We start from the raw sequence: 20,759 nt of genomic DNA, 5'->3' as shown, positions 1-20,759 counted from the left end.
CGGAATTTTCTTCTTCTTCTTCTTCTTCTTCTTCTTCTTCTTCTTCGTCCAATGGAACATGTACTGTTTGCACTTCTCTCCAAGCGAGATCAAAGCGGTGCCTGAACAAGATCATACGATTCTTGTCGACGGGCGCGGGGTAAGCGACAGCAATCTGTATCTGGGGCCAATCGTCGTCGTCGCGTTTTGCAAAAAGGCGCAAGGGCCGAAACGGCTTGCGTGCGTTGCAAAGCACATGCTTTCCTCCGAATGCTTTTCATGCATGCCTGATGCACGGCGGAAGCTTCGAAAGAGTGTACAGAGCTTAATGACAGCGGCTAGATCGCCAACAACAGAACTGTTGTACTATTTCGGTTCTTCTAGTCTCTTCTTCCGTCAAACTCAGTAGCGTCCTGACAAAATCTGCATTGGAAATCCTCTGTACCTCAGTGGATCATTCAGTGCTTGAGAGCATCGCAACCGCAGCCATTGTCTTTAGCGCCATTGTCCCCGAGCTTCTTCGCTTGTTTCCCCCGACCCGGTCAGGCCTCATCTGCCCAAGAAACTCACACTAGTCTGCAAAAACCGGACCTCCAAAGCCCGTAGCTCGTTCATCTTCTGCACCTTGCTTCTTCTTCTTACTCTCTACTGCGCATTGCCGTCCAGACCTTTCAAAGTCCGCTTTGCAAAGTCTGCCTCATGAGCTGTCTCGTTTGCATTACTCACCGTGCTTGATCAGCGAGCCCTCCATTCAGCACGTCTTCGTACTTTAGCGAACCATTATGTCGCAATGACAACTCCTCCTCCCGTCACAAAACGATCCTTTGGTGTCATTCATCTAAAAGAGGACGTTGTGCTGGCATGGCGATGGCCAGTGTGCTTCAGTGTTTGCAATAGACCGCGGAAGTCAGTCCTAGCCCGGGCACCGGGGAGACTGAAAGTTTGCTGGGCGACGGCCCGCTTCCATTGAAACGGCTACGACGCCGGACGGAAGGCGAAATAAGGGCTTTAAAAGGGCAACCTCCTGACCCTCAGAGTTGGTGACCGTCATCTGTTCCTGCTCTCCCACTCCCCCTCTCCTTCCCCTTTTCCTTCTTCTCCCTCCTTATCCATCCCCCTTCAAACACCATGAAGCTTACACTCCTTACCGCCGCCGCAACGGCACTCATCGGCACCGTCTCGGCGTTCCCCTCGTTCCAGAACGCCGACTCGCCGCAGTACGCCGAATTCCTCAAGCAGGCTGCCGCTATCAAGTCCAACGGCAAGTCGTCGGCGCTGTGGAAGCGCGATGGCAACCTTGAGACGCCAGACAATGGCTTCGGCCAGCGCAGGCTCACGGCGCTCCTCAACCCAGCCAACTTCAAGTACAACGCCAAGGAGCAGCACGTTGACCTCACCTCGGATGAGCACAAGTTCATCGCTCCAGGGCCTAACGACATCCGTGGACCCTGCCCCGGTCTCAACCTGGTGCGTCTGATCTCACATTTTGACGGTGAAATTGTTCTCTAATGTTAAATTTCTGGATATCCAGCTCGCCAACCACGGTTACCTGGACCGCAGCGGTGTCACCAACCTCGCACAGGGTATCGATGCCATCAACAAGGTCTTCGGTGTCGAGTACGACCTGGCGCTCGCCCTCAACGCCTACGCCGTCGTCTTCAACGGCAACCTCCTCGACCTGTCGTGGTCGATCGGTGGCCCGCCCAAGTCCAAGGGCCTCGGTGCCCTGACCGAGATCCTCCTCGGCCAGCCCAGCGGCATCAACGCCCACAACGTGAGTGTATTCTTTCTGACCCCTCGTTCGGATCTCCAGGCTGACCATCGACGTGGACAAAGATCTACGAGGGCGACGCCTCAATCGTTCGCCAGGACTACTACGCGCCCGGAGCCAACCGTGACAACGTCGAGGTCCACATGCCCTACTTCAAGGACCTGCTCAAGCTGGGCAAGAACGACCAGACGCCGGGCAAGGACATCTACAATGCCGAGCTGATGCTGCAGCACAAGGCGAACCGCTGGCACGAGTCGGTGGCGACGAACCCCCTCTTCTTCAACTCGGCCTTTGGCGGTCTCGTTGTGACCACTGGTGAGTCTGGCCCCGAAAGTGAGAGAGAGGGAGAGAGCGCTGATGAAAAGACTCGACGACAGCCGCCGAGCGCTTCGTGGCCGAGTTTGCTGCCAACAACACCGCCGACGCCAACGGATACAACCGCATCTATCTCGACGAGCCCAACCTCCTCGCCTTCTTCTCCGTCGTGCGCAACAAGGACGGCAGCCTCACCTACACGCCCGGCCACGAGCGCCTGCTCGAGTCCTGGGTCCGCCGCCCATTGGCCTCGACGTTCGGCCTCGACGACATTGTACTGACGCTCCTCAACGCCGCCTCCATCGACCCTAGCCTGCTGAGCGTGGGTGGCAACACCGGCAAGGTCAACAGCTTTGCCGGTGTCGACGCTGGTGACATCACCGGTGGCGCTGTCCACACCGCGGACCTGCTCAACGACCCCCAGGCCCTTGCCTGCTTCCTCTTCCAGGCCGGTATCGAGGAGCTGGTGCCTACGCAGGTCAACGTCCTGTACAAGTCCACGGCCCAGGCTCTCGACTTCATCGGCAAGAACCTCAAGACGCCGTTCCAGAAGCTCGCCACGGCCGGCAACAACCCCTGCAACAAGTACTCGACCAAGGCCGTCGATGCCTACAGCCGCTTCCCTGGCTCCAAGATCGAGACCAACGGAAAGGAGGGTCTCCTCGGCTCCCTCGTCAACGCCCTTGCTGGCGGCAAGCGACGCCTGTCTCGCAACTTCTAGACGAGTTCCCCCTAATTCTCCCAGCCCCTTTTGGATTCCCCCCCTATCCCCCTATTCCCCCTTTTATCCCCTCCATATTCCAGAGTCACGACTAGACTGACGCATGGCGCGGCTTAATCAGGGCCCTGCTGCCTGTCTCAAAACCCCAATGTATTTCCTCACCGGTCTCATTTCTTGCAAATCAAAGCATGAGCACGGTGCAACACGGCGAAGGCCTCATTATTTGACAGGAGGGCGCTAGATTGAGCCTAAACCAGAAACCGAACGATTAGACTAAGAAGCTCCGGCGGAGACAAGATCGTTCGATTTAAGATCAAGCCAACGTGTGGTGTCAGGTGGAGTAAAAGTTGGAGCGGGCCTTCCCTTCTCCAGCGTGCTTGCTCCAACCGTCGCTGTTCAGGTCCAGGACTCGAAGCGTGAAGAGAGACGGTAGGGATGGACTTCAAGGCCTATGGCTTCTTTCCACCGGCGCCGCAGTGGCTGCCTGAGCGCGACATGCCCGACCAGACAGGGCGTGTCTTTGTCGTGACGGGCGCCAACACGGGCATTGGCCGCGAGATCGCAAGGGGGCTGCTGCTTCGTGGCGCCAAAGTTTTTGCCGCATGCCGGTCCAAGGAGCGCGCGGCCGAGGCCATCGACACGCTCAAGCGCGAGACGGGCCGCGACGCCATCCACTTTCTCCAAGTCGACCTGGCGAGCATCAAGGCGACTGTTGCCACCGCCGAGGCCTTTGTCGCCTCGGAGGACCGCCTCGATGGGCTCATCAATTCCGCCGGTGTGAGCGCCACGCCCGCGCATTGGAAGACGGAGGACGGCATCGAGCTGCAGTTTGGCACAAATGTCGTCGGCCATTTTGCCCTGACTATGGCCCTGCTCCCGCTGCTCAAGCAGACGGCAAAGGCGCAAGGACCGGGCGAGGTCCGTATCGTCCACGTCGCGAGCTCTATGGTGTGTGTTACGTCCTTGCTTTGCCCGAGCGCGACCGCACGACGAGACTGACATGCAGGCGTATGTAAAGCACTTTATCCAGCAGGACAAGCGGGGCATCTTCTACGAAGGCCTCCGTAGCGATGGCGTAGGGAAGAACAAGCGCAGCGGTACGATCCTCTACGGCCAGAGCAAGCTCGGCAATATTCACGTCTCCAACAGGCTGGCCGAGGTGCTGCGCGACGACGGCATCCTCAATCTCTCGCTCCATCCGGGAAACATCACCACGGAACTCTTGCGCCACCGCTCGAAGCTCGAGCGTTGGATCATCGTGCGTGTTGCTTGCCGTGTGCACCCACCTTCTGTCCACTGACGAGAGTCGCACCATCAGGGCCCCATTCTTTACCCTACACCGATGGGCGCCGTTACGCCGCTGTACGCGGCCACAGCACAGGAGCTGACGATGGAGCACACGGGCGGCTATCTTGTCCCGTGGGCCAGACTCTACCATACCACGCACCCCAAGGCGCAGGACAAGCAGGCCATCGACGCCACCTGGGCCTTTTGCGACGAGGCCGTGCGAAGCGTCACCAAGGCGGAGGTGACGACAGCAGCCACGACAGCCACGACGACGACGACGACGACGACGACGACGCAGGCTACACCAGCTGGCACGGAGACAGGGACGGGCGCAGGGGCAGAGGCGAGCAAGTAGGGTAAAGCAGGTGACACAGAACAATCAAGTAAAGCCAAAACGCACTTTCACTTGCAAGCACGTAAGCCGAGTGAGAGGGCACGATACGCCCTGACTCGGACTACGCGCCCTCGGGCCTCTTCGCTTTTTTTTCTTTTCTATCAGTCGGGGCAGCTGCGATGACGTGCCGTGATCAGCTGGCTGACGGCACTAGCAGCGAGCAAGAGAGAATGTCCTCGCTTACCCGCCCCGGCACCTCCTTCTTCCGCCAGGATCTTACGCAGAGCCGGGTCGTTTCTTGGCAGTTACTTTGCCGCCACTCGCGGCAAACAGAGCAGCAGGAGGCTCTCTGTGAAGGGAGAGTGGCAGGCGTCGAGTCTGATGACGGGCCGGAGCCGCGGTGAAGCAATGGCATCACGATGTGAGAAGAGAGGCCGGAAGAGAGAGGCGAATGACGCCGGCGAGAAGGAAATCTCTGCATGCAAAGCCCCAAGCGGTGAGATAGAGAGATAAACCAGGCAGAGGAAGGGCGACGCCCCACGTAAACATGACTGACGTGGGAATGCAGTGAAGGGCAAGCCGAAGAGGCCACTGCCGGCAAGTTCAGAAAGATCAGACTGAGGAGCCCGACGAGAAGACATAAAAAGACGCTCCTCTCGCCGCGAGAAGTCTTTTTTCCCTTCCCCCATCGAAAACCCTATCTTTGCCTTCTTCCCAAGAGCGCTTTCAGCTTCTCCCGCACCACAAGTCAATCTTGACCTCGGCTGGTCCAAGGTCAACGCAAGCATTCATCTTCGACAATGAACGCTGCACGCAAGAATCTGACGGCAGCCCTCTTGCTCGCCATTACGGTGGCAGTGGCTATGACGTTCGTCGCCGCTGCTCCTCCCGGCCTCTCGTCTTTAGGACGCAGCGCGATGGACTGTCCCACACCCATGTCCATGTCGCGCAACGACAAGTGCGACCCCCGCGATGTCAACACCTGGTCGCAAGAGCTGCGTACTGGTCTTACCAGGTTCTACGGCGACGCCCTCCAGGAGAAGAAGATAGATGGAGAGAAATGGCTGGATGAAAACCCCACCGACGAGGACAAAGCCTGCAAAAAGCTCTTCGCATCCAATAACTGCCAGCGCGAGATGCACGATTACTTTGAGCGCAAGGGCGCCAGACCCTCGTCTGCTCTCGTCCAGAAGCGTGGACTTGGAGATGAAGAAAAGCACGGCGGCGACCGGGGCTTCAAGTGCACCGAAGAGCAACGCAAGATGTGTCAGGCTCAGACCTGTACCGCGGGCTGCAGTAGCCACAGTCGCGCCGAGGGCCTGGAACGTGAGTATGCAAACAAGAGTTGGCGCTTTTGCCATCCTTTCTTCTTTTCCTCTTCACCCTTTCCCTCCTCTTTACCTTCTATCACTTTCCCGCTCTTTAGTTCCCTTTCCTCATGCTCTTCTCCTCCCAAGTCGGCCTTTCTAAGTACGGCCCGTTCTAGCGGTTTCGTTCTGTCGTGACACGCGATTCTATTCGCCGGACCTTTCTCTCTTTTCTTGCAGCAGAGGGACGTGACTCGACTGAAGAGCTGTCATTGGGGCCGACTTGCGAGCGCTGACAGACTGTTCTTAGTCGGCTTTGCGAGCCGGTCGCAAAGCTCTTCGACTGCATCTGTCCCCGACTCTCTGACCCGCCTCCTATCCCTTGAAGAGATGCTGCGATTGCTTTCCGGCTGATCACCATAGAGCTCTCTCCTACTCCAAGATCAAGTCCTATCTCTGTCCATCTCGTACTTCGAGCAATTCGTCTTTTTCTTCTCTTTCTCTCCCCCTTTTATCTCTCCTCTCTCTCTTCTCTTCTCTCTCTTCTCTCCTTCTTCTCTCTTTCACTTCACTCCTTCCTTTCAATCGCTTCACGGTCGACCCTCGTCAAAAACTACCGTCTCGTCTGAGCTGGAGATGCGCTAAGCTTTCACCACGCCTTCCATTTACGACAGAGATAGCGACCGAGTGGGCAATATCCTCGGAGGTTTTACCGGATAGTGGCTGTTGCGATTGTTGGACGAAGTTTACAGAGTGGTTCTACTTGCAATGTGCGAAGGTGGTAAGCAGCGGCTTCCAACTGTGCGACGACTGTTGCCAGTGGTGCGTACGTCATCCTGGCTGAAGATCCGCTTTGGCCGATTCTGCATGTACCTTGAGCGGTTGCTCTCTTCCATTCGACTCGAGGCCGCGAACTTAATTCAAGTCATCAGTTCGGGTTCTTACAACTCATCCTTCGCAACCTTGAGTCTCTTCTTTTTCGTCTTTGGTGTTCTTTCTTCTCCTTCTCCTCTTCTCTCTCCTCTTTCTTTTGACTTTCTTTCCTTCGTCTTTTTTTCTCCTCTTCAGAATAACTAAATCTTCGGTCCGCCTTCCTTTCGCGACAGAGGGAGCCATCGAGTCGACCGGAGCTGTGGAACAGCTACCGGACAGCCGCTGCAAGCGTTTAAAGGGGGCTGCGAACCGGTTCGCACTCAAAGTTACAAAGAAGGCGCTTCTCAAATACTGTCCGAATCACTTTACGGAGTGAACCCTTGATTGTGGTGTCGCATGTCTCCTTTATGGATGTGAACGCTTGGACCGTTCCGTCTTCGACTCGAAGGCGCAAATTCAATTCATCCTGTCCCCTCCTCGTCTTTCTCTTTTGCCTTCTTTTCCATCGTATCCTTCTGCTCTCTTTCGTGGTCCTCCCCACGAGCGCAAGATACTTTGCGCTGAGCTTGTGTTGCCACAGAGCGGTCTCCAGCACAAACTCCTCACCAACAGCAGCAGCCGCAGCCGTCATCAGGACAACCGACGAAGTGCACGTTCTGGGTACACTGGAAGTGTTGTCTATGTTGTTGTTGCCTATACTACCAAGATTGCATCAACCTCTGTTGCTCTTAGCGATAGACTCGACAGTTAGAATCACCTCTACCGTCAAGGCTACTCGCGCCACCTATGCATCTCTCCGTTCTAGCGTTTCTGCAAATGCAGATGTTTCCACAAAACACACGCTTTCTTCGTCTGCTCCTGCGAGCGTTGCATTGACCAACCTTATGTCGTCACAGCACGTTCTCCGGCTGAAGGCGTCCTAGAACAGCAGAAGCAGTCACAGGAACCAAGCGGATGTTTGTGCTGGACAGACTGGAAGCAATTTTTTGACTGTAGCTGTTGTTGTCTATGTACAATTATCAGATGCGTCAACTGTTGCATCTTGCACGACACTTAGTCTAGTCAGCTCCAACAAGGCTACTCGCATGTATCTGCAACTCTCCCCTCCCATGTTGTCTCGCCAAATGGCCCTTTCTCCATCAGACATGCACGCTTCCTTGTCTGTTCACTTGAACGAAGCGTTGACCACCTCATGTCTTCACAGGGCGTTCCCCAGCCGAAGGCATCCTGGAACTGCAGCAGCAGTCACAGAGCTCCGAAGGCTGCTCATGCCGGAGGTTCTGGAAGCAAATGTTCGACTGTTGCTGTCGCAGCATTCACAAAGCCCTCTTATACGCCACATGGTGGTGCCACTAGTTATGTTCCCTACCCTTAAGGCTCCTCGCCCTTGTTTCTGGGACTATTTCCTCATGCTGTCTCTCTCCACGCCTATGCTTCCACCATACATACGCGCTCTTTGGTCCGTTCATGTGAACGAAGCATTGACCAGCTTCTATCGTTATAGGGGGTTTCACGTCTAAATGCGCCCAGGGACTGCAGCAGCAGTCACATTCAGGAGATTGCTCGTGCTGGACATCCTGGATGCATTCCTTTGAACACTGCTGCTGTTGTCCCTGTGAAGCTTACTTATGCATCAGCTTAAGTTGGGAGCTCATTGAGTGTTTTCGACCCCATTTTTAGGTAAGATCATTCATCTTGCACTTCAAATCTCCTCCCTTCCTCATTCTGTCTCTCCCCATGTCGATTGCCCCTATGAGGCTTACGCTTTTCTCGTCTGCTCCCATGTCCACAAGACTGACCAGCTTGCACCGATGCAGAGCGTAAGAAGCCAGAAAATCGCAGGCCGCCGAAGCCATTCGATGAGACGCGGTGCGGTCGCTTCCTCAAATGTTTCTGCTGTCTGTTACGCTGTCTTGTAAATATCCCTTTGGAGGATATGCTCTAAAGCAACGAGAGGTGAGAGAAGCAGGCCCTGGACACTCGATCTTCGTCGCCCGTGATCGCATTGCTGACCCCATGCCCCCATCCAGCGTCCTTCGGTGCTGCTACTCGTTCACTTTACGAATTGCTGCGCTGTAATGCAGCCTGTTCTCCCGTTCCGTCAATGTCATGATCCATGCGTGTGACCGCAATCATCGGGCAGAAGGACTTGGCAGACTGAGACGAGGGATGATTAAAATGCTGGAATTCTGACAGAGAAGAGTGAGTTGGCAAGAGCGGCTGGGTATGAATACATTGAAAAGATGCTGAAGACGAGAAAGGGAATGCCTGGCCTCGTCAAGAGGCAGGTGAACCAAAAAGAGGGAGCAATGAGGGCGTGGGCTTGCTAGCGGGTGATGAGAGACGAAATCTCTATCATTAGGCTCTTCAGGGCGAGGCAGCGGCATTGATCCATTGTCTGAGCAGAAGCTCTCTCCTGCTCATGGCCCCATCCTTGCCGCTCGCTGCTTCTTTCCCATAGTCGATCTCTTCCGCTGCGCGGTTGCCCGGTGGGGGTGTGGGTCCGTTGTTGAGGAGCTCGAGGCAGGCGCGCGCGAGCTCTCCGTTGGAGTGGCCTTCCGACTCGAGGCGCCGCTGCCGTGCCTCGGCCAGCGTCTGTCGCACGCCGCGCCCTTCGGGCGAGGCGGCCGCGGCGAGGTTGCGCTCGTTGAGGTACGACTTGCAGAATGTGGAAGGGTGTGCGTACCGTGTCGTTTGAGCAGCCTCGCGATTTGCGCTGGGGGCCGATGCGACGAGCGATGCGCACGAGACGAGGAGCGCGACAACGAGGAGCGCAATGCGCGACAGGACGGCGTTGCCCGTCATTGTGCCACGCTTGGGTTGCCGTGTCGCCTTCGTGGACAGGAGCAAGCCTGGCGGCGGCGGCGACAGGGTTATCAGACCGAGCCCGGGGACGCTCGAAGCAGTCCCCGTTACGATCGAAGCCCGGGCCCTCTCCCTCTTTCGCGGTAGAAGCTGTGGGGGCACGGGCCTCTCCCGTTCTAAAAAAGTAAAAGAAAGTCAAACACACACACAAACGCACAAAAGCAGCTGCTGGTTTATGTTTTTTGGATCCAATTTTTTCTTTTTTCTTTTTTTGGCAAAGGCACCTTGCCTGAAGCGGCTGCGAGGTATGCGGCTCCCGTCCCTGTCACCGATTGACCCTTTGGTTTTGCCCTGGAATAAAATAAAGAAGAGAGGACCAATTGCTTCCCGCGTCACACGAGACGGGAAAGGTGGGGAGGCACGAACTCCCAGGTCCACTTTTCCCTTTCTTTATCTTTTTCTCGACAAGCTCCGATCCGATGTGTAGGCACCTGCAGAGTCTGGGCTGTGTGCGTGATACCCGGCCGAGTGTTCAGGAGGCACCATGACCCAGTGGCAGCACTAGTGGCCCGCTGCCGATGTCGATGTACTGCCTTGCCGGCGGCGGGACTTTGCACATTAGTAGTATACATGACGCGGTCTCAGAGACTAAATGATTACAAATTTGACATCAGTTTGACAGGTGGCTTGCTTGCCTGTGCCCGGCTCGCCTTTGGTGAGGCGTGACCGATTTCCTTGTCATTGCTCGAAGTCGAGATCTTCCTGTCGAGCTCTTCAAAGTCAAAGCTAGCCTTCTTCACTTCATTGCCCACCACTCTCAGACGTACAAGAGAGGGGTATCCTCGAACCCTGGAGATGTGATTCTAGAAAGCAAGCACATGCTGTGGCCCTCGCCGACGTCGCGCCCGCGAGAAGCTCATCAGCACTTCAACCTGGTCAGGCTGCAGCCCGCGCTCGAGCCGTGCCATGCGAGAGAAGAAGGCAAAGACGGCAGGGAGGCCTCGAATTGGCCAATCCCTCGATCAGATCGCTGCGGGCGCGACACGGGCACTTGCACCCTCCAGCAACTTCTTCACGGCGCACACAAGTTGACCACAAAACCACCGAAAAAAAAATGCTACGGAATCTATTTGGTGTATAGGAATCTATATGTGAGACAGGGAGATCAGAGCTTGGCGCGCATGGCGGGCACGCCCGTCTTGTTCTCCTCGGCGGCCTTGCTCGCCTCGCCGTCCTTGCCGGCGCCGGGGCCCTGGGGCGTGGCGCTCTTCTGGGGCGCGCTCCGGTACTCGGCCTTGCCCTTTTCGAGGTGCGAGAAGCGGGCGATGCCGTCCTCGTCGCGGTAGACGCCGAGCTCGATGAGCTTGGCAAAGACGTTGCTGAAATCGCGGAAGAACAGCTCCTGGTCCTCTGCGTACTTTTCCACCCACGGCCGGAACTCGGCGTCCTGGGTCAGGCTAAAGTCGGTCGGGAGCATCATCAGCGGCTCGTCGTCGTCGTCCATGCCGGCGGAGCGGGCGACCCACTGCCACGGCGCACCGTCGCGGTTGAGCTGCTTCTTCTCCCACTTGAGCTTGAGCAGCAGCTTAAAGTACTGGTTGCTGAACCGCGTCGGGTTGTTGACCCACGCGCCCTCGAAGCCGGACCGGTCCGCGTGGCACCGACCGAGGTTGTGCGCACCCGAGAGGGCGACAATCTCCTGGTCGTTGAAGCCCATGCGGTAGAAGATGTGGCGGAGGTGGTCCTGGGCCTGGGAGCCGTCGGGGAGTCGACCACGTGGTGGGAGCAGGGTCTCGTCGGCAAAGTCACTACGGCCGGCCTTCCAGGCGATGTCGGGCCCGCCCATGGCCTTGATGGCGACGACACCTGCGAGCGTCCACACTGTGGCTCAGGAGTCAGCGATGGAGTCAGCGATAGTCGATAAAAAGAAAAAAAAAATGGTGGCAAGACTCACAGTCGCTGTAGGTGATCCAAGAGTGCTTCTCCTTGATGGGCTCGAGGAAGACGCGGGCGTGCTGGAGGCCTGCGTTGGCCGGGTCGCCACCCTCGGCCTCGTAGCGCATACCCGCGCCGTTGGAGCCGCCGGTGTCGCTGTCCTTGCAGTATGTCCCGCTGGCGTGCCACGCCAGGCGCACGAGCACGGGGCCGATCGAGCCGTCGTCGTAGGGCTTCTGCTTGAGGATGCCCTGTTGCCAGTGTCTACTCGTCAGCACTGGAGAGGCATGAGAAAGAAGAAAGACTGGCAAGACTCACCACAATGTCCTTTCGGACCGCTTCAGAGAGGGGGAGAGAGAAAGGGGAAATGTCAGCGCCACTGACTGGCACGGTGGAGGCCAACACACTCGCGCTGCTTACTCACCTTCAAAGTCGCCAGGCTTCGACATGGTTGCTACTACAGTGGCGAAGGAGAGAGGAAAGGGATGATGGTGGTTTGCGGGGATGAAGTCGCAAATGCCCTCGTTTGATTCGCTCCCTTATCGAATCGGCCTCTCGTCCGCGTTCTCTCGTGACCTCGCACAGTACAGTAACCCTGGAAGGCCGCCTGCGCGCGCGTTGAAAGCAGGATCGTGAAACGCCCTCTATGTTTCGAAACTTTTTCGAAAAAAAATCCGCGCCTGATCTAATCGTTCCCCTTTCGGCGTTCGGGAGAGGCCGGCAGCCGGCAAACACGTCAAGTCCTTCAGATCGGTCATTTGATCTGTCATTTGTTTTTAGTCTGTCACTGACGTTTAATTTAGTCACGCCAGTGCAACTCGTCGCTCTCCTGGGCAGCCTGCTCTCCCAGTGCGAGAGTGTGATTCATGGGAGTGCAAATCGTGAGCAGTGTGCATCGTGAGAGCGCAGATATCAATGAATTGGTTGAGAGTGAATGAGTCGACTACGTGACAGCCCAGACAGTGATGAGAGAGAAGAGAAAGGGGAAGAGGTGAGGTGTACCACGCCACAAGCCTTGGGGGGCAAGAGGAGCGGGGGAAAGCTCACATGGCCAAGCAGGTGCAGCCGCCCGAGTGGGGCTGGTACGGGTCCTCCTTCTTGTCGACGTGGCCCCAGACGCTAGGGACGAGGTAGTCGCGGGTGCTCTTTGTGAAGCGGATCAGGCTGCTGCTCGCCTCGGAGACGCGCACCCGGGGCCGGTCGAGGTCCTCGCGCAGGCGCGCATTGTGCTCCGTCAGCCGGCGCAGCTTCATCTCCGACATTGACTGCTGGTGCGGCCGTTTCTGGTTCATCTTGCGTGTGTGCTTCTACTGCTAGAGAATGGGTGTGTGTTCGTGCTGTCGACAGAAGAGGTGTGAGTCGTGGCTCACAGGGAAAAGGAGAGAGCGCCTCCTCACCTTGGTCTCGGGCTCTATCGAACGACCGTGCTGTCAGAAATCGTGCGACTGTGAGAGGCAGCGGGGCTTCGTAAGACTGGGATGGACACAAGGCCGGACGAGGGATAATTTTCGTGTGCTGAGACTGCTCGTTCCTGGCGTGCGCTGACGATGACGATAAGGACGCCCGCTCTACTCTCTACACGTGCGCGAACAGCTGCTGGGACACAGACCCGCTGGGGGAACGACGTAGACGACAGACGAACGAGGATTGGCGGCGCGTAAAGGACAGCTGCTGCCTTGACAGGCGGTGAACAAGGTGCGGGGTGCGAGGTGCGAGGTGCGAGATGCGACGAGATGAGACGAGACAGGTGGGAGAGACAGACGGGGTAAAGTCATGCGGTGCCCAATTCCAACTTTGCAATTTAGCGCGTCTTTGGGGGAGCAATGGCTTTTCCCCTCTCTCCCAAAGTCACTCAAGGCACACAAAAGCCACACACATACACACAATTAGGCGAGAAGATGTCCACTGATAGGCGACGGACTGAGGGATGAATGTGTCTAGAATGCGATGCCATTGATACAAAGACTGAACAATCACTCGATGGTAACCCCGTACACATCCCTCGCCACCTCGTCCCAGCGGCTGCCCGGGGCCTTGTACATGCCCGCATAGTCTCGCTCGAGGTGGTGCAGCCGGTGGCCGACGAGGACGAGGCTGTGGAGCGGCGGGCCATAGGCCTTGACGGCCCGCGCGGCAGCACGCTGGGCACGCCGCTCGTCGAGCTGCTCCTCGCTGGCCATCTCATCGGCGTCGTCCTCGGCCTCGTCCGCGCGCGCCTCGTCGACCGAAGGCGACGCCAGTGCCAGCAGCTCACCCAGCGTGCCTGACACAATCAGCTCCGAATCGGTGCCCATGCGGCACAGCGCCACGGCCAATGTCTTGTCGGCCGACAGCACCGGCTGCCCGTTGCCTTCTGCGCCCGCACCGGCGTGGTGCTGGGAGGCGGCGAGGAGCTGGGTGATGAGCTGGGGCACAAGCATGTAGCGCGGCGGCTGGTACCGTTCGATGCCTCTGTTCTGCCTCAGTCAGCTGCATTTCAGCGATAAGAGAAGGCCACAGAGTCTGGTGGACGCACCTGGCCATGTCCGCCTGGCTCTGCTCTCGCACCTTGATGTCGCCCAGGACGAGTGTGTGGTTGCCGATGGCCATGTTCTCGGCGATGCGCGCGAGCCAGCTGTCGGGCCGCCATGCCTCGGTCCAGAAGGGCACGCTGATCGTCTGGCCAAAGTTGTACGGCTGCAGGCCACTCGAGGCAATGGCCGTCATGATGCTGGCGTTGTGGATGATGCGCACGGCGACGCCCTTGGCGCGCGCCCGCAGGATGAGGTCCGTGTGCGTCGTCGCGCTCAGCGGGTCGCCCACGACCAGAAAACTCACGTCGGCCTCGGCGGCCTTGGCGAGGATGTCGTCGGCCTGCAGCTCGACGACCTCGCGGTGGGCGAGCACAATCGGCCGGCCGTACAGCGCCTCGAGCCGGCCGTGGTAGCCTTCGGACATGAGGATCGACGTGTAGGACTCGAGGTACACCTCGACGCTGCCGCGCACCGCCTCGAGCCCGCGCAGCGTAATGTCCTTTTCGTCCCACAGGCCCAGCCCAATGACGTAGAGGACCATGTTTGCTCTTCTTCTCCGACAGAGCAGCTCCTTCTGACGCGCGAGCGTGCGAGAGAGATGGAGAAGAAAAAAGATTAAATTTTTGGGCTTTTCGGGACACGGGAGTTTTTCTCCTCTCTCAGTCCTCAAGAGGCGACGACGACGGCGAAGGAGGCGCACCACCGAGGACCATCTGAGCAAAGGCGAGCGACACCTCTGCTGCCTTTTCGCGCCGCTTCTCGGGGTCTGCAATTGATCTGACCCGCTCGGCCTGGGCCTGCACTGCACTCAGCGTTGCTTCGAATTCAATGCCCGGTCCGCCTGGTGCTGTGGTCATCGCGGACGAAGCTTGACCGTGACTTGAAAGGAGCTCCCCATCCTTGTCCTCGCCCTCGTGCTGAGCTTGGCCGCTGACAAAGTCTGAAAAGTCGTCATCGAAGGCGTCGGCACCATCCTGCTCCGCTGCACCACTCTTTGGCCACGCTTCTGCGGTACTGCTGGCCGTAGCCGTGGCCGTAGCCCTGGTCGTAGTCGCAGCCGCAGTCGTGCTCTGCGCCGAGGCAAGCCCCGGCCAGGCCGGATCCTCGCTCGCCAGAAAGTCCTCGAGCTCCTGATGCACGTCTCTGTGCTGACCACCTCCACTGCCCACCGTAGCAGCAGCAGCAGCGGAGGAAGGCGGCTGCTGCGCAAAGAGGCCTGCTCGTTGGGCGTCGTTGATGCGGTCGAGAAAGGCCCGCGCGAGGGCCTCGTCCTGCGCCGTCGGCTCAGCTCCAGCATCGCCCTGCCCCGGCAGTCTGGCCAGGTCAAAGACATCCAATGGGTCGTCTTGGAATTCATCTTCGTCTTCGTCACCGTCGAGGCCATCGCCGCCGTGCCAGTCGGAGAAGCCGTTTGCGCCGCCGGGTGCAGGTGCCCGGGGCTGCTGGCCTGCCTCGCTGCGGACCTGGGCCAGGCGGGCACTGCGTGCGGCCCGCGCCTCGTCGCCGTCTTTGCGCACGAGGTTGGGCCATGTATGCGTCATGAGTGCCTCCCTCACGCGCTCCAGGCCCTTTTCCTCGGCTGCTCCTGCCTCCTCTTCCTCTTCTTCTTCAATCGTCCCAGGTTCAGCATCGGAGCCAGGGTCAGAGCCAGAGAGTGCCGAGAGGAGATCGTCGTTGTCGTCGTCGTCGAGGAGGTCGACAAATTCCCAGCCGTGGCCCGTATAGAGGTCGAGGACCTGCTCGGCAGGGCCTGCAGAGGCTCGCGTCGAGGGGCCTGGGCCATAGTCGTCCAAGGAAGAGGCAGGCTCCAGTGGGCGAAGCGGCGGGGGAAGCGCAACGACGAGGCTGACGGCGAGGTCGAAGCCCGAGAGGCCGAGGTCGCTCTGCTCGAGGGCGGCCAGCAGCTTCTCGTGCTCGCTGTACGGCTGTGTCGCGGCGTTGCATGCGTGAACTCAGAAAGATAGAGGAAAAGGGGCAGAAGCAGCACTCACCTGGCTGCGGTCCACGACGAGCACGACAGCATCGACGCCATCGAGGTGCGTGGCGATGTGCCGCACCGCCTCGTCATCGATGGCGCCGGGCGTCGCTCGCACCCGCGCTGCCCCGCCTGCCGGCCGGTCGAGTGCCTCAAACACATCCCTGACACGCGCCTGCAGCGCCGCATCGTCTTCTCTTTCTTCTTTTTGCTCTTCCTCCTCTTCTTCGCCTTCCCCGCCGTCTTCGGACTCATCATCGTCTGGCGGCCGATCTCGACTGGGCACGCCCTTGACACGCCTCGACGACAGCTGCGTCGCTGCGCCTGCGCCTGCGCGCGTGTGGAACAGCTGGCAGGCAAGCACCTCAAAGTGCACCTCGGCCGTGTAGTACCGGTTCGAGATCGTCCATGCAATCGCCGCCTCGCCGTCCTCGTGCTCGTCCTGCGCCACAATGGCTGCAGGTCCGCTGTCAGTCTCGTTCTGTCTCTCTCTGAGGGAGCGCGCCGACCTGACTCACACTGGACGAGGGCGACGAGTTGCGGGTGCGCCAGGTGCGCATGCGTCTGTGCCCAGGGCGAGAGCACGACGATGCGCGAGCCCCGGTCCGCTGCGTCCATTTGTCGATGCCGATACCGATGCTCGCTCTCTCGATGATCTGACTGGTGCGCCTGGCACTACCATTTAGACTGCGTGCACTTTCGAGAGCGATGGGTCCATGCCCGACTCCCGCGACTCGTGCGACGCGTGCGTGTGCCGCCGTCATCCACAGGCAAGTCACCCCGACTACCTCTCAAGCACACAGAGCGGTGCAGACGGTACCTTTGTATCAGAGCACTCATGCGCAAGGGATAGATCAGAGGGACAGTCCCCTCTCTGCCTCGAAGACGGCCAGCTAGAAGTTCGCACCTGTGTCTCTACTGTACAAATACATATGTGCGCCTGCCCCTCTCTACTCGTCCTGCGGGCCCTGGGTGCCGCCGCTGCCGGTGTGCTGCGCAGGGACTGGGGCCGTGGCGCCCGTGATGAGGTCTATTTCATCTGCTCAGCCTCTGCTTCTTTCCTTATATCTGGGCGCTAATGCTGCGCGCTCACTCACCTTCGATGGACGTCTCGAGCGCGTCGATGCGCTCGCTCATCTCCTTCACTGTGTGGGCGCGCGGCACATTGCGAGTCAGTCTGTAATTAGAGCCAGTAAAGCAAGAGCAACGGGCCACGCACTGCGGAGGTCGACCTGGGAGGACATCGAGGCGAAGCGCGCCTCGAGCTGGTCGAGGACGCCGTCGACCCAGTCGGTGAGCTCGTGGGGCGACGAGATCTGGCCAAAGGCGCCCATGTCCGTCACCGGGCCCGCGGCCAGGGCAGGTGCTGCAGGTGCCGCCGAGCCGGCCAGCGGCACCTCGCTGTCCTTTGTCGTTGCTGCTGTCCCCGTTGCCGTTCCCGTTCCCGTCGTTGTAGTTGTTGTCGCTGCTCCTGCTGCTGCATTCGCCCCGCCAGAGCCGGACTTGAGCGCGGGCGTCGTCGAGAGCGGCGCCGCGTCGCCCTTTGCAGCCGCGGCGAGCGTCGACATGGCTTGGTCTCTCTTCTCTCCCACTTCAACTGGCCAAGTCTCTGGTTGGGCCTGGTCGAATCTTGAAGCTCTTGTCGAAACGGCCGCCTCCAAGTGTCAATTGCAGCCTCGCGTTTGAAATCACGTGTCTCGTCGCACCCCCGCACTGACCTCTCTCCACACCGGCACAGACACAGACACAGGCACAGGCACATACAGACCTACGGCCTAAAGAGAAGCAGAGCCATGTCGACGCCATCGCAAGCGCTGCCGCCGAGCCGCTTCGACGCCGAGGCGGCTGCATGGGACAGCAAGCCCGAGGTGGTGCGCTCGTCGCAGGCCTTCTACGAGGCGCTCCTGGCGCACGAGCCACGGCTGACGCAGGCGGGCGCCAACCTCGCTGTCCTGGACCTCGGCTGCGGGACGGGCCTGGTGAGCGAGCGCCTGGCGCGCTGTGTGGGCGTCGAGCGCATCGTGGGTGTCGATGCGAGCACGGGCATGATCTCGATGTGAGTCGGGCCGGCCACTGCGTTCACGGAGAGAGAGATGTGGCTGATGCTTTGCGTGCGCCCAGGTTCAACGCCAAGCGCGAAAGGGTCGAGGGCGGGCACAAGATGCAGGGCCACGCCAAGCTGCTCGAGGTGCGTCCTGCTCGTCGTTATTGTAGCACAGAGGCAAGAGAGCTGAAACGCGCTTGGGATGCAGGACCCCGATGACCCCGTGCTGCAGGGCCAGCGCTTCGACGTGGCCTACATGCACCTGACGCTGCACCACATTGAGCATATGGCCGACACGGTCAACGTCGTCGCCGCCACGCTGCGGCCGGGTGCTGGTGCGCTGCTCGCGCTGTCCGATTTCGAAAACGACGGCGAGCACGCCAAGCGGTTCCACCCGGCCCACAAGCACGGCGACGTCGAGCGCCACGGGCTCACGCACGCCGAGATGCAAAGCCTCCTCGTCGGCGCGGGCCTTGCGGACATCAGCGTCACGCGCAGCTTCAGCCAAGACAAGACGCTCGAAGACGGCTCCAGCGACGCCTTTGCCTTTGTCCTCGGCCTGGGCACGCGGCCGTGAGGGCCTTCTTCCTCTTCTCCCACCACTCCTCCTCCTTTCCTCTCATCTCATTCCGCTCTAGTCACTCTGGTCACCCCAATCACTCTGGTCACTCCAGTCACTCTGGTCACCCCAATCACTCATGGGTAGAAATACATTGCTCGTCGATCTGCTACTAGTCATCATGCCTCGTCAAAGAGAATCGAGGGCGTGAGACGGAAGGAGAGGCAGTACATGTCCTTGTTGGGCGCCACGGCACGCACGTAGTGCAGGCTGAGCTCGGGTGTGGGTGTGTTGCCTCCACCATCGTCGGTCGTCTGCTGCTGCTCCTGCTGCTGCTCTTTCTTCTCCACCGTCGGTGAAGCACCCCGCGCCTTGGCGGCGACGAGCGTCGAGAGGAGCGCGCGGCGGTCCGGCGGGGGCGAGGGCGGCGGCACGAGGCGGCGTGGCCCATCGCCAAGGCCGAGGATGTGGCTTGCGCGCGCGCAGATGTCCTCGTGGGGCCGCTCGAGGTCCTTTGTGAAGCAGTGGACATGCACCATGGGCCAGGCCGCCGTGCCCTCTTCGGAGGCGCGCCGGGCTACCTCGGCGTCCAGTTCGGGCCCGGCGATGGGTCTGTATGCGCCCCGGAAGGCATCGAGGAACTCGAGCGCCGACGCGGGCAGGTTCATGACAAAGTCGTCGATGAGCCGCTGCGGGGGTGCGCGCGAGATGGCTGCCGGCTCCTTCTGCTCCTGCTTTTGCTCCTTGTCCTGTCCCTCCATCTGCTGCTTGTCCTGCTGCTTGCCCTGCTGCTTGCCCTGCTGCTGCTCCTGGTTTTGCTGCTTCTGCTGCTTGGCCTGCGCCTGCTCCCGCTGCCGGCGCCGGCGCTCGTGCTCCTCGCGTGCGCGCTCCTTGCTGCTCTTGACGTTGCTCGCCTGGCGCAGCGCCGCCGCATCGCCGCCCAGCGGCCGTCCTTCAAACGGCTGATTCCAGCAATCGACGATGCTGCGCCGGATAAAGTCGCGCCCGTCGAGGCACGCCGGCCGCACATTGGCCGCGACGTGGTTGCGCGCGGCATTGGCACACAGCGCCGCGTGGCTCGCGGGGTTGAGGTCGTTGGCGAGCACCCAGCAGCCTTTACGTGCGGCGGGCACGGCAAATGGCCCGACGCCGGCCATGACGTCGCAGACGACGGCGTAGGGCGCAAAGCGCGCCACGAGGCGTGCGTGCTCGGCGTGTAGCCGCGAGTTCCAGTACACGGTGCGAAAGTCAAACGCAAACGAGCAGCCGCCCTCGGACAGGACGACGGCATAGTCGTCGGCACCTGCGAGGCGCTCCATGGCAAAGAAGCGAAACTCGGCATCGATGGTGTCGAGCTTGTTGACGACGGTGCGCACCATGCGGGCATTCTTGTCCAGGATCACCTGCCCGATCACGTGGCGGTACGGCAGGTAGTCGGCGCGCAGGTTCAGGTGCGCAATGTGGCCCGTCGAGGTAAAGGCGGTGGGCGTGCCCTCGGGCAGGCCGAGCGGCAGCAGCGCGCCCAGCACCTCGTCGGCCGTCCAGTGGCCGTAGTCGACGGTGAGGTGCTGCTGCGTGGGCTGGGCGTGGCCTTCTTCTTCTTCTCTGGCAGCAGCGGCCTCTTCCAGAAAGTGCCGCGCCCGCTCGTCGAGATCGTCGACGGCGGCGACATTCAGCAGGAGAATGCGCCGCGACGCATCGCCCGCGTCGTCGGGCAGCAGGTGCTTGACCTTGGGCAGCCGCAGCACCGCGCCCTTGATCGCCGGCTCTGCCTGGATCCGCGTCGCCTGCCGCCCAGCGATGCGCAGGCCCACGAGGGGCAGCCGCAGCGTGAATTGGTCCCGGAGGCCGTCGAGGAACCCGCTCGGATCGGCGGCCGTCTGCTGCACAAACGCCTCGGCGGCGGCGCTCCCGGGCTCGAGCCGCGGCAGCCGCTCGACGCTCGCCGGCACCGCCAGCCGTGTGAGTCGTGGAGTCCGGGTCTCAGTCGTACCTGCCGCTGCCATCGAGGCTGAGGGGGAAAGGGACGCCATCGTGCGTCGCGCCGCCGGTCCACCAACGAGCCTGCCTGCGATGCGGTGCACGGCCCTTTGCATGCGCCTCCCGTCCAGCGGCCCGTGTGCTCTCGAGATCTCGTACTCCTACTCTCACTCGTGGCCCGCCTGCAAAACTCTCGAAATCTTGGCCTTCCGTCGCGCTTCTTCGATCGTGTGAGATGGGATCTGCGACGAGAAGATTGCGTGTTTGTTTTTTCCAACTTTTCCTCTTTCTTTTCCCACTTTTCTCCGTGGTCCACCGGACATAAAGTGGATGGATCCCTGGCCACGCGTCTGTCAATTTG

General features: G+C 59.9%; 13 protein-coding genes across 13 annotated transcripts; 5 read left to right on the top strand and 8 right to left on the bottom strand.

Moving 5' to 3' along the window:
* Nucleotides 1-1,107: 1,107 nt before the first annotated feature.
* Nucleotides 1,108-2,791, top strand: FA10DRAFT_303662 (hypothetical protein; the record flags this gene model as incomplete). The annotated part of the gene is made up of 4 exons (XM_025525264.1): nt 1,108-1,446; nt 1,511-1,753; nt 1,816-2,065; nt 2,128-2,791. The coding sequence occupies 4 exons, from the start codon at nt 1,108-1,110 to the stop codon at nt 2,784-2,786; spliced, it is 1,491 nt and encodes a 496-aa protein (XP_025375930.1). The 3' UTR covers nt 2,787-2,791.
* Nucleotides 2,792-3,221: 430 nt separating this feature from the next.
* On the top strand, nt 3,222-4,428 carry FA10DRAFT_288256 (NAD(P)-binding protein; the record flags this gene model as incomplete). The annotated part of the gene is made up of 3 exons (XM_025524192.1): nt 3,222-3,734; nt 3,805-4,044; nt 4,105-4,428. The coding sequence occupies 3 exons, from the start codon at nt 3,222-3,224 to the stop codon at nt 4,426-4,428; spliced, it is 1,077 nt and encodes a 358-aa protein (XP_025375929.1).
* A 33-nt stretch (nt 4,429-4,461) lies between these two features.
* Nucleotides 4,462-5,181, top strand: FA10DRAFT_268885 (hypothetical protein). Its single transcript, XM_025522520.1, has 2 exons — nt 4,462-4,903; nt 4,976-5,181. Exons 1-2 carry the CDS (start codon nt 4,887-4,889, stop codon nt 5,163-5,165), a joined length of 207 nt encoding a protein of 68 aa, XP_025375928.1. The 5' UTR covers nt 4,462-4,886; the 3' UTR covers nt 5,166-5,181.
* FA10DRAFT_172015 (hypothetical protein) lies at nt 5,085-6,197 on the top strand. Its single transcript, XM_025518224.1, has one exon. The coding sequence runs from the start codon at nt 5,208-5,210 to the stop codon at nt 5,910-5,912; it is 705 nt and encodes a 234-aa protein (XP_025375927.1). The 5' UTR covers nt 5,085-5,207; the 3' UTR covers nt 5,913-6,197.
* Nucleotides 6,198-8,768: 2,571 nt separating this feature from the next.
* Nucleotides 8,769-9,519, bottom strand: FA10DRAFT_172002 (hypothetical protein; the record flags this gene model as incomplete). The annotated part of the gene is made up of 1 exon (XM_025518223.1): nt 8,769-9,519. A coding segment is annotated over one exon (606 nt), but the record flags the coding sequence as incomplete, so codon positions are not given.
* A 988-nt stretch (nt 9,520-10,507) lies between these two features.
* Nucleotides 10,508-11,917, bottom strand: FA10DRAFT_268883 (heme peroxidase). The gene is made up of 4 exons (XM_025522519.1): nt 11,752-11,917; nt 11,646-11,665; nt 11,347-11,578; nt 10,508-11,273 (listed from the first exon to the last, which is right to left on the bottom strand). Exons 1-4 carry the CDS (start codon nt 11,774-11,776, stop codon nt 10,558-10,560), a joined length of 993 nt encoding a protein of 330 aa, XP_025375925.1. The 5' UTR covers nt 11,777-11,917; the 3' UTR covers nt 10,508-10,557.
* Nucleotides 11,918-12,203: 286 nt separating this feature from the next.
* FA10DRAFT_268882 (putative guanine nucleotide-binding protein gamma subunit) lies at nt 12,204-13,061 on the bottom strand. The gene is made up of 2 exons (XM_025522518.1): nt 12,725-13,061; nt 12,204-12,664 (listed from the first exon to the last, which is right to left on the bottom strand). The coding sequence occupies exon 2, from the start codon at nt 12,617-12,619 to the stop codon at nt 12,371-12,373; it is 249 nt and encodes an 82-aa protein (XP_025375923.1). The 5' UTR covers nt 12,620-12,664; nt 12,725-13,061; the 3' UTR covers nt 12,204-12,370.
* Nucleotides 12,375-13,061, bottom strand: FA10DRAFT_303657 (hypothetical protein; the record flags this gene model as incomplete). The annotated part of the gene is made up of 2 exons (XM_025525263.1): nt 12,375-12,664; nt 12,725-13,061. A coding segment is annotated over one exon (323 nt), but the record flags the coding sequence as incomplete, so codon positions are not given.
* A 239-nt stretch (nt 13,062-13,300) lies between these two features.
* On the bottom strand, nt 13,301-14,381 carry FA10DRAFT_272958 (putative DPH5-diphthamide methyltransferase; the record flags this gene model as incomplete). Its single annotated transcript, XM_025523150.1, has 2 exons — nt 13,301-13,778; nt 13,843-14,381. The coding sequence occupies 2 exons, from the start codon at nt 14,379-14,381 to the stop codon at nt 13,301-13,303; spliced, it is 1,017 nt and encodes a 338-aa protein (XP_025375922.1).
* Nucleotides 14,377-16,760, bottom strand: FA10DRAFT_171904 (hypothetical protein). Its single transcript, XM_025518221.1, has 3 exons — nt 16,334-16,760; nt 15,832-16,271; nt 14,377-15,765 (listed from the first exon to the last, which is right to left on the bottom strand). Exons 1-3 carry the CDS (start codon nt 16,431-16,433, stop codon nt 14,500-14,502), a joined length of 1,806 nt encoding a protein of 601 aa, XP_025375921.1. The 5' UTR covers nt 16,434-16,760; the 3' UTR covers nt 14,377-14,499.
* Nucleotides 16,761-16,765: 5 nt separating this feature from the next.
* On the bottom strand, nt 16,766-17,383 carry FA10DRAFT_288249 (hypothetical protein; the record flags this gene model as incomplete). The annotated part of the gene is made up of 3 exons (XM_025524191.1): nt 16,766-16,845; nt 16,913-16,960; nt 17,035-17,383. The coding sequence occupies 3 exons, from the start codon at nt 17,381-17,383 to the stop codon at nt 16,766-16,768; spliced, it is 477 nt and encodes a 158-aa protein (XP_025375920.1).
* Nucleotides 17,384-17,550: 167 nt separating this feature from the next.
* On the top strand, nt 17,551-18,625 carry FA10DRAFT_268880 (S-adenosyl-L-methionine-dependent methyltransferase). Its single transcript, XM_025522517.1, has 3 exons — nt 17,551-17,871; nt 17,937-18,003; nt 18,068-18,625. The coding sequence occupies exons 1-3, from the start codon at nt 17,609-17,611 to the stop codon at nt 18,434-18,436; spliced, it is 699 nt and encodes a 232-aa protein (XP_025375919.1). The 5' UTR covers nt 17,551-17,608; the 3' UTR covers nt 18,437-18,625.
* FA10DRAFT_255091 (hypothetical protein) lies at nt 18,598-20,637 on the bottom strand (the record flags this gene model as incomplete). Its single annotated transcript, XM_025519752.1, has 3 exons — nt 19,399-20,637; nt 18,853-19,158; nt 18,598-18,693 (listed from the first exon to the last, which is right to left on the bottom strand). The coding sequence occupies exons 1-3, from the start codon at nt 20,512-20,514 to the stop codon at nt 18,598-18,600; spliced, it is 1,518 nt and encodes a 505-aa protein (XP_025375918.1). The 5' UTR covers nt 20,515-20,637.
* Between the last annotated feature and the right edge of the window lie 122 nt (nt 20,638-20,759).

Source organism: Acaromyces ingoldii (genome assembly GCF_003144295.1).
Source record: "Acaromyces ingoldii strain MCA 4198 unplaced genomic scaffold FA10scaffold_5, whole genome shotgun sequence".
Lineage (NCBI taxonomy): Eukaryota > Fungi > Basidiomycota > Exobasidiomycetes > Exobasidiales > Cryptobasidiaceae > Acaromyces > Acaromyces ingoldii.
Note: the sequence above shows the minus strand (reverse complement) of the source record. Positions and strands in the feature narration are given on the sequence as shown.